This window comes from Mesoplodon mirus (genome assembly GCF_964341445.2).
Source record: "Mesoplodon mirus genome assembly, chromosome: 11".
Lineage (NCBI taxonomy): Eukaryota > Metazoa > Chordata > Mammalia > Artiodactyla > Ziphiidae > Mesoplodon > Mesoplodon mirus.
Genome location: NC_138987.1, coordinates 55,672,509 through 55,682,860, shown reverse-complemented (window position 1 = coordinate 55,682,860; position 10,352 = coordinate 55,672,509). Strand labels below are relative to the sequence as shown.

At 55.2% G+C, this 10,352-nt stretch overlaps 1 protein-coding gene across 1 annotated transcript; it reads right to left on the bottom strand.

Moving 5' to 3' along the window:
- Nucleotides 1-1,017: 1,017 nt before the first annotated feature.
- On the bottom strand, nt 1,018-3,635 carry DNAJC22 (DnaJ heat shock protein family (Hsp40) member C22; the record flags this gene model as incomplete). Its single annotated transcript, XM_082635997.1, is given in 7 exon segments — nt 1,018-1,427; nt 1,430-1,490; nt 2,779-2,799; nt 2,803-2,835; nt 2,839-2,889; nt 2,893-3,510; nt 3,513-3,635. Coding segments are annotated over 7 exon segments (1,017 nt in total). The 3' UTR covers nt 1,018-1,317.
- Between the last annotated feature and the right edge of the window lie 6,717 nt (nt 3,636-10,352).

The following is a 10,352-nucleotide window of genomic DNA, read 5'->3' as shown; positions in this document are numbered from 1 at the left end:
GCGCCTAGAGTGCGTGCTCCCGAACAAGAGAAGCCACCGCAATGAGAAGCCTGCGCACCACAATGAAGAGTAGCCCCCGCTCGCCAAAACTAGAGAAAGCCCACGCACAGCGACGAAGACCCAACGCAGCCAATAAATAAGCAAATAAAATAAATTAAAAAAAGAATACATATACCACTCAGAGTTAACTTCCAGAAAAAAGAAAAGGACTGAGTGTTGTACACACAAATAAAGAAAAGCAAGAAAGCTGGAGTAAGTGTACATAATTTTAACATCGCATTCCTGGTCTCCAGTCTTCCTCTGCAAACTGAGGTATCCTGGGCTGTTCCTTCCACACTTGGGAATTAAATAAGGCCCCCTTGAGATGCTCAAGTTATTGGTTCCTTAGGGTTTCCCCAAAGTCCCCATAAAGGCATATGAGATATAAAATCATGAATTTTCCCATGAGTCCCCATAAAACAGTGTCATCTGTTCCTTCTGCAATTTTCTAATGCATTCTATTTACACCTCTTAGGACACAGTTCAGAACACTGAATGAGGCAGACTTTGATATCTGTGTACCTGTGTTATCATCCCCCACTGGACTATAAACAACAAGGGAGCAAGGTGTGTAGCTCAGAATCAAATCCCAAGTTTCAGGAAGACCTGACAATTCAGCCAGTCTAACCACCCATGTAAAGTTTGAGGGCTCTCCACAATACACCAAGCAGAAGAGTCTGTGATAGGGGGATTACACCCTACCCCCCTACCCCACAGCAGCTTGTTCCTTCTTGGGAAAAGTATAGTTCCTAGAAAGTTCTCCTATAAATGGAATTAAAATATTTTTCTGAAATTTTGAAACTTAACCCCAGTCTTACCCCTTGGTAGCCCACAGAATAGATCAAATCCCTCTTGTCACAGGACACCTTGTGAAATATTAGAACCCTCATATTTTTCTTCAATCACCTAACTCAGTGCTTTGCACATTAAAAAAAAAATTGTTAAGTAAACTTCCTCCATCATCCATCAATGTACCGGGGTGAAATAATGTGGCATAGACTCTAAAAGATATTTTATTGGTTTTATAATATGTCTTTCATTGCATTATCTCATTTTAAGAAAAATAATCAGGAATACGATAGCCAAGAATTCAGAAATTCAAAACATAAATACGTTCTTCTACCACAAAAGCTTTCTCACCCCTTTAAGATTTTCTCATCTCCACTGCAAGTGACAGTTTCTTAAACACTGCTGGGATGCCTCATGTGGGCAAAGCTGGGCTGGGACAAGCTGCTCAGCTGTGCCAGGAAGTGTCCATCCTCAAAGGGAAGTTTCTTCTCACCTGCAGGATCCCCTTGGCTCCCTGGGCTGACTCAGGACTTCATACGCTGCCTGGATCTCCAGAAAGTTCCTCTGAGCTTCCTCCGCCTGGTGCCGATTGTGGTCTTCACTAGCTCCAGGTATCTGCAATGTATTTCTTCATTTGTTGCCCCCTCTGAGAGACCCAAAACCTTAGGGAGACACAAGCTAACAAATTAGAACCTCATAAGTTGTCAGGGCTCCTGAGCCTCTCCTTGCTCCCTTCCTAAATCAGGCTGGAATTGGCTTCCACTTGCTGGTGGGAAAGGCACAGAACCTCAGATTAGAATTCCAGCCTTTTGAAACATGGACAACCTCTGGATCTCATGGCATGAACCAGGATTTGCTTTTAATCACAGATGCTCATTTTCCAACCTGGAACTTGGCATCCCTGACAAGATCCCCTCCTTGCAAGAGAAATAAGCATATATGTCCACCAAAGACATGTACAAGAATGTTTATAACAGCTTTATTCAGAATAGCCCCAAACTGGAAACCACCCAAATGTTCATTGACAAAAGTGGATAGATAAACTGTGATATATTCATACAATGGGATACTATACAACAATGAAAACAAACAGTTTATAATCCCATGCAACAGTATGAATAAATCTCACAAACATGTTGAATGAAAGAACTCAGACACAAAAGAGTACACACTGAGTGATTCCATTTATATGAAGCCCAAGAATAGGCAAAACTAATCTATGGTAATAGAAGTCAGAATAGAGGTTTTTTCCCAGGAAAGGAGTATAGCTTGGGAAGGGGTATGAGGGAACCTTCTTAGTGCTAGAAACATTCCATACCTTCATTGGAGTGGTGGTTACATAGGTATCTATATAAAATTATTATACTCTATATATGTTATACCTCAATAAAAAGTAAATAATATACATGTATCTTTCCCCACTCCATATCAGAGCCTCTGAACCTTCACCCATTGCACACAGAAGCCCAAAGAAGCCAGGACACCCTTCTGGGGGTTGACCCAGCAGACATGAAAACAGTACTTCCACATTACGGGTACCTGCTCCAATAAGGCTTAGCCTAGGGCTTCCCTGGTGGCACAGTGGTTAAGAACCCGCCTGCCAATGCAGGGGACACGGGTTCGAGCCCTGGTCTGGGATGATCCCACATGCCGCGAAGCAACTAAGCCTAGGCGCCACAACTACTGAGCCTGTACTCTAGAGCCCGTGAGCCACAACTACTGAGCCTGCGAGCCTACAGCCCATGCTCCGCAGCAAGAGAAGCCACTGCAATGAGAAGCCCGCACACTGCAATGAAGAGTAGCCCCACTCACCGTGACTAAAGAAAGCCCGCGCACAACAACGAAGACCCAAGGCAGCCAAAAGTAAATAAATAAATCTATTTTTTCCAAAAAGGCTTCGCCTAACTTCTGGAGCCATTCCAGACAGGAATGAGAGGGAAGAAAACTTACCTGGTAAGCCAACTGACACTTCTAATCCTGAAAACTGTGAACAAACTCATAGAGCTTTTACCACTCTTGGAAGTAGCCTCTGCTGAAGCCATGTTCTCCCACCAGCAGCTTCTAGACCCAGTAAGGCAAAAGGAGGACAGACTCCATCAGGTGCCCAAGGAGGGGGAAGAAGCTGAACCAACTGAAGAAGGAGCCAAGGGTCTCTGCCACATAGCTAAGGGTGGCAGCCGTGTTGCAGAGGGCACTGTAGGCTAGTGGGCATATGAAAGCAAGGTATGCCAAGCCCAGGCAGTAGAGCCTCACACTGAGCATCTCTGACCCAACTGAAGCTTTGTAGAGGCAATGCTTCTGGGCTGTGATGCCAGCAGCCAAGCTGATGGGCAGGATGGCTATGGGGCAGCCATAGAAAATAGGGGAAGTATGAAATGCTGCTCCTAGAGTGTTCTTAAAGTCTGAGGTCTGGTTACCAACAGCAGCCATCAGCAAAACCCCTAAGCCAACTGCCAGTGGGAGGCCCACAATATAGAAGCTGCCCATGAAGGAGAGGCTAATGACAGCCACAAGGCCAAAATAAATGCCCACTATCATCTGGGCAGCAAAGTGAATGGTACTCAAAGGGTGTGTCCCCCCTCCTGAACTCTGCCTCTGCCGCTGGGGTCTGTTGGCCTGAGCAACAAAGCTCAGGAGCTTCCAGAATTCCCAGAGCCAACCAAGGCCATCCCTCTCCGCCCCCACCCCCCGCCCCCCAGGGGCATCCAGAGCAGTGCGTGGCTGTCCCACCCAAGGTACAGCTGATGGAGCCCAGCAAGGCCCCCTACAGCCCAGAGGGCATAGGTCATCAGGAGCCCCTTGGCCATCCTCTAGGAAAAGGGTCTCAGAACAAGTCCAGTGGCACCTGCCATTGCTCAGAATTGCAAAATCTGGGATCATCTGTGAGAATCATGGCAGTCACGGCCCCAGAGTTATCCTTAGACCCTAAGACATGGAAAAAAGCAGTCGTAAGATTATATCCAGGTCCCCGCACAGTAACCATTTCTCCTTCCAATATTAGTCAAGTCCAGATCTTCCTGAGTGTCCCTGAAATTGTGGTTCTCCCATACCCTTAGGTCTAGCACCTCATCTCTGTGTTTTACAACCACAGTGACTCCAAATTTAGGGGAGAAGAATGTTTGAAAAGCTTTCAGTTGAGTAACTGAGAACTCAGAACACGGACAAAAAAAAGCAGAAGCTTAAATTTCAGACCTCCCCTCAGACCACTGACCTCCTGGAATGACTCGTGGGGTGTGGGGGAGAGGTGGAATGAATCGGAGTGAATACAATGTCCCGGAAAGTTCCTACACATTTTTAAAGTCCCCTGCCACACAGCCCGCTCCACCCGGCCCCAGCTCCGACTGTGGCTGCCCTCAGACACTTGGCGGAAATTTTAGCCCCTCTCCAGCCTCCCATCTCTCCAGACCAGGACATCTTCCCACAAGTCAACCTTGAAAGAAGTCCTGAGTTCCCTCCAGCTCTGAAAAACTACATTTTGACCTAGACCCTGGCACCCTGCAATTCAACCACCTCCTTCCAGGGCCAATTTGTAAAGTCTCTCCACAGCGGCGCGATGAATGCCCAGAATATCAAACCAGATGTAAAGTGCCCCTGCTAGTCTCTCCCCTCTACACAGAGCGGGCCTCCTGACCACCAGCCAGCACCCGCTAGTCCCAGGGTGAGCAGCAGTACCTGGGCACCCCGGTTCCCAGACCCCATCAGATCAGTCATCTCCTTTGACCACAGAGTCAAAATGGCCCCTCTCTTTCCGCTCCCACTTCCATCCAAATGGACTTTGTCTTTCTGTGTTTGCTGTGTCACGGAAGTCGGGCCGTCCTGGCCAGGCCCCTCCCCAAGACCCTCCCTGGCCCCTTAGGGATCACCTTTCAGGCTGGGGCTCCTCTCGCCCGCCCTCTCGGGTAAACTCGGTTTAAGGTGTTCCCGGCGTACTCCGCCTTCCCAGGCTCACAACGGCTGGCGCAGGGCCCACTCCAGGCCGAGAGCGCCTACACAGCGACACCACAACCGCCAGGTGGCGCTGCCGCTTGCGGACAGGAGGTGCCGGGCGGGTCCCCAGACTCACCTTGTCCAGATACCCGGGCAAAGCGGCCCAGGGCGGTCCCCTATAAAAGCAAAAACAAGCCCTTGATCTCCCCTTTCCACCCCCGCAAATGGGAGGGTGACTCCTCCCTCACCTCAGGCTGCAGTCCTCTCTCCCTGTTCCATTGCCGTTCAAGGCTGCCTTGGATGGCTCCACTTCCAATTCCCCTAAGGCAGAGACACCAGTGGACAGGCTGCAGAGAGGGGCTCTCCCCCTGAGTTTGCCTCACTGCCCCGCCTCCAGGCCTGCCAGTCAGGGGCACTACGTCTAGATCTGAGCCTGAGACCTGAGGAGCCTCCCGTTCCCCCAGGAACCCCAAGTCAGCTGTATGTCGCTGACTTTGGTGAGAGGGAGAACCAGGAGCAAAAAGGGATGGGGTGAGGGCCTCTCCACGAAGAGGATAGTCTGCGTCCTCACGCCTCGATGCTGGAATAGAACTGGGATGCAAGATGCCTTCATTTTAATGTCGTGGGCTCCAACCCTGCTACGTGACCTTGGTCAAGTCTTGACGCTTCTTTGGGCCTGTTTCCTCCTCTGTAAAGGAAAAGCGTGGATCTCCAAGGTCCCCCAGCTTTGACTTGGGGTTGCGGTGGGCCTCACCCATGTCGCCTCCCCGCAGTCGGCCGAATGCTTCTGTCCCCTCCTACATTCCCAGCCCCTTCAGTCCTTATCCACCCCCCACCCCCGGCGAGGGAACGAGGCTCCCCATGTTGCCCCCTAGGGCTCACTGAGGGGCCAGGGCTGGGAGGGGCCTCAAAGAGACACTGGAGCCGCCAGCTGGGGGGCGGGGGCGGACGGGGGCGCTGAATAATGAATGAGACTTAATTGGGCAGGCACTGCGCAGCAGCGCGCTAAGCTCGACAAATAGCTCCAGCGGCGGCAGCCGCCGCTGGACAAACAAACTGACTCCGGGCGCGGGGAGAGGGGTGGGAGAGGCAGCGGCGGGAGGGGGAGAGAAAACGCAGGCCGCCTGGGCCCCCGGGCCGCCGCGCGCCCCTGGCTGTGAGGCAGGAGGAACCCCCGTGTGCCCGGCTGCGCTAGCCTCCCAGAAAGTGAGGACCGGGGAGGAGGCTCGGGGCTCGACATCAGGAAGCCGGGACTGGGGCGGGAGAGAAGCGGATTGTGCGGTGAGAGCCAGGGCCCCAGGGGCTACTGAGCACGAGGAGAGGATGGAGAAACAAGTGAAGGGCGGAGGAGAGAGGGAGAAGTGAGAGAGGGAAAAGCGCACCGGGGGAGGGGCTGCGGCGGGGCGGGGGCGGGAGAAAAGCCGTTACCGAGAGGAAAGGGAAGAGCGATGGAGGAACAAGCGAAGGAAGGCGAGGGGAGCCGAGAGAAAAAGAACTGGAGAAGAGTCAAGGAGAGGGATGGGAGATGACCGGAATGAGAACGAGGGGGCGGCAGAGCGAGCTGGCGGCGCCCCTACCTCCGCCTCGCCCCGCTGCGCTCCCGCCCTAGCGCTCTCTCTAGCCGCCCGCACTCACTTTGTCACAATTACGGGGCCGTCACTCGGCCCGGATTGTTTTCCCCAAATTGTTGTTCTATAAACGGGCGCAGGATCTGACAAGCTGAAGCGGGAAGGAAGGGTCTGAGCTGCGGTGGGGACGTGGTGGTGTATTTACCCAGGGCGGACCCGGGGCGGGCAGGTGAATCCAGAGACCCACGCGGGAATTCTGGTTGCTGCCCCAGCCTCGTCGCTGACATCGCTTTTAACCTTCCTGGCCCTTCTCAGCCTCGGCTGCCTCGGTTTCCCCAAGAGAGAACTGAGAGGCTTGGAGGGCAGGAGCGGCGGAGGCGGCTGTAGGTGGGGCCCGAACTTGCCTTCTCACCCCATTCTCTTTTGTTCTCTGCTACCCCGGTCACATGGAGAGGGGGTCTATCCAGCTCGGCCTCCCCAGAGCGCCCTCGGGTGCCTGCTCATCCCCGCTGGATGGCCAGACTCTCAGCTCCGACAGGTCTGGGCCGCCCCCCGCCCCGCCCGCGCCTGCAGCCCCGGCTCCGCGCCGCTCGGTGCCCACGCCACCTTGCTGTCCCTCAATTCCGCAAACATCTGTTGCGCGCCCACTGTGAGCCAGATCCGCGCCAGCCTTCCCCCCACCTCTCCCCCGCCACCCTCCCCTTCCCGGTCGGCCTGGCCTGTCAGCTTCGTGACAGCCGCCGCTGAAGCCCAGGCCCCGCGGGAGCGGCCGGAGAGGAGCCGCCGCATGGCTGGCTCCGACACCGGCCTCCCCGGCGGCTCCAGGGGCAACGGAGGGTGGCGGCCGCTGAAGCGAGACCAGAGCCGGCCCGCAGAGTTAGAGCTGCGCTGGGGAGTGGGGAGCCCAAGGGCGGGCTTGTCTCTCGGTCTCTAAGGTCTGTAGGTCTCCTCATTCCATTGCCCTGGGGTTGGGCCGGGCCGGGACCTCGCCTAGCTCCGAAAGCCTGGGAAGCTATTGGCTCCTGCGCCCCTTCCCCCAGTTCGGGTGATTTACACTCCGGCTCCGCTCAGCGGCCGCTTCCCAATCAGGAATATCGACCCCGGGCGGGGCCCCCGGGCCGCATCGATCCCTCTAAGGCTCGGGATTTAAAAATGTCAAATTTGCCTTTTCCAGGCGGGTGGAGGGGGCGGGGGCTTGGAGGAGGGCGGCTTGGGAGTGTGTGTGTGTGCGGGGGGGGGGCGGACAGCAGGACATCGACCTGGTGCCTGTGCCCTGAATGAGAAGCTACCAGGCCCAGGCCGTGGCCGGGCCCTGACATTACCTAGCCATCCTTAGGTTGCAGTCCCCTCTGGATGGGGGCAGGAAGGAAGCCCTACGGGGCCTTCCCCATCCCCATGGGCCTCGTTGTTGCGCTGGGGTATTCCCAGAGGGAGAAGCCCCAGGGGAACAAAGAGAGACCTCTAAATGTAGGGAGACAAATTTGGAAGAGATTTCTAAACGTAGAGACATACAGACACAAGGAGGGGTGCAGAGACAAAGATATAGAGGCTCCAAGAGATACCCTATGTTTAAAGAAGAGCAAGGCAAAGGGAGGGTGGCTCAAAGATACACTGAACAAAACAGGAGACCAGAGACCCGGAATCACCTCAACTCCCTGCCCTATATACCCAGGAGATTCAGGACTGGGAAGGTACCCCTTTGGTGTGTTTGAGAGTGGGGAAGGAGAGTGGAGACAAAGCCAGGTGGAGGAAGAGAGTTATTAGGGAAAGGAATTAGAATATAATTAGCATTATCCTCCCAAGGTGTCCACTAGTAACTGGACCTGAAATCCAAAAGGTAAGGGTCCTAGAAGCAAAATAGCCCAGGCCCCAAAGAGATAGGCTCTTTGAGAGGTCTAATGATCTGCCTTTTCCTGTCCTGAGATCTACCTCTTTCTCTCTGTCCACCATCAGCCTGGGGAAGCCAGATGCGTTATGGCTCACATCTTATATTGGAGACTGTATATGTGATGGCGACTGCGTATATGTGGATATGTATGTGGACTGTAGGAAACTCTGGTGGTAACCACTTCCTTCCCCGGGACTTAGCAACTGGGTCTCCAGACTTTGGAAAAAACCATCCACTACTTTCAGGAAGCTTGGGAAAGGGATGATGTTGGGGTGGAGGTGGTGGAAGGGAGCAGTTGTCCAAGCCAGCACCCTCACAGTTAACATCTATCCCCCCCACCCCCGGCAGCACACCTCAGCTGTCACTGTGCACACTGCTGTTTCCTACAGAACTGGAGACAGAGAGCTGACAGCAAATGTGTGTGGGGGGGCACAGTCACGCAGGGAGAGGTGGTAGCTCATCCTCAGACACACGCAGCACACACCTCCACTGACAAAATCAGGCCGACACGTCCCTAACACTGACACACACAATCACTGACCCCCACACGCGACCCACACCCATCAATCCCTGTCACAACACACCACCTCTGCGTGCGCAGTTATTCACGGTTCCTCCTAGGTCAGGTACAAGCGCCTAGTCTTAAAGCCTGTCTACACCGTCTTGACATCTTAGATCTTCAATCGCCTGACCTAAGCCGGGCTTAGGTCCCCGTCCTCGCTCCCCAAATTCTTCAACCATGGCCAGCTCCAACAGGTAAAAGGCTGAGCTTAAGGAAGTCAAGTACCAGGGTCGAGGTGAAGAACCGGGAGCTGACCGGGCAGTGGGGCTGCTATACGCCTCCCTTATTCTCCTTCCTGCCACTGCCTCTTTCCCGGCACGTCCACTCGCGGCCCGCCCGGCCCGCCGCCCGCCTGTCAGTCGAGTAATGAATGCACGCTCGGGGCCCCGGCCCCCCCACCAGTCGTTCATCACTGCCAGCACCGCCCACCTCTCTGCCGCCCGCAGGGAGGGCTAAGCGGCCCAGGCGGCGAAAGCCCGTCTCCCCCCAGCTCGACTAATAATTGTCAGATTGAGATGTTGATTTGTCAGCTGGGGGCTAGCGCCAAAGAACCCGCAGTAAAAACCGGACTCCTTGAACTTCCTCTGGCTCCATTCGGACTCGCCCAGCCTTGCAGCTTTTCTGGATTTGATGTGCATGGGTTGGATTTCACTTAAGAGATCCGGGTATAGAAGCGCAGTATCATTTTATTCCAATAGGAGGCGCACCAGGCTACAGACCCTAAGGGGGCTCGTCCTGGGCTCGGTTCCACTTCTTCAGACCCGAGGCCCTAGGGCTTCGTCCCGCAGCCTCCCAGCAGGGGGCGCGTTGGCCACCATCTTCCTCTCTCCCGCAGCTGAAGTCCCCGTTTCTGTACAGGAAGCCCCCAGGCAGCAGTCCCCAAGTCCGCCTTCAGGGATCGTGGGGGACCATGTCCTGCCCTCTCTCTCCTCCAGGTACCTCCGGCCTCCCGCAGTCCTCCATTCTCCAGCAGGAGGCGCCCCTGTTGCAGGTCCGCCTTCGCCATGCCCTAGGCGCCTAGGCTGCAGTCCCGCCCTCGCCCTCCCCCAGCCCCGGCCCCGGAGCTCCCCGGGAGGCCTGCTGAGTGACGGGCGGCCAGTGATTATGCGGAGGGGGAGCGGGGTGCGCCGCGGGCGGCAGCGCTGACCCTTCACATTTCCGATCCGCCGGGACCCTCATCCATCCGAAGCTGCTCTTTGTCTGGCCGCTTAATTGCCGGCGGACAGGATGGATGGCGGGACCGACAGCCGCGGAATCCCTAATAAAGGCCGCGGCCGCCGGGGAGGAAGCTCGGGAAGGAGGGGGAGAAAGAAGGAAGAGATGGAAGGAGGTGGGAGGAAGCACGGGGCCGCGGCAGCCGGCTCAGAGCCGCTATGCGCAGCGCACAAGGGGGGCCAGATCCTTCTAGGGTGCGGGACCAGGAGTCCCGCATCGACGGGGGTCAGGGCGCCGTGGCTGTGGGGTGTGTGAAGTCTCCTGCTTGGTGGAGAAAAGGAAAGAGGTAGGGGCCCCGGGCAGAAAGCATGCTACGGCCGACCTCGTTTCGCAGAGCCTTCGAAGATTCCAGCTTGGCGCTGCC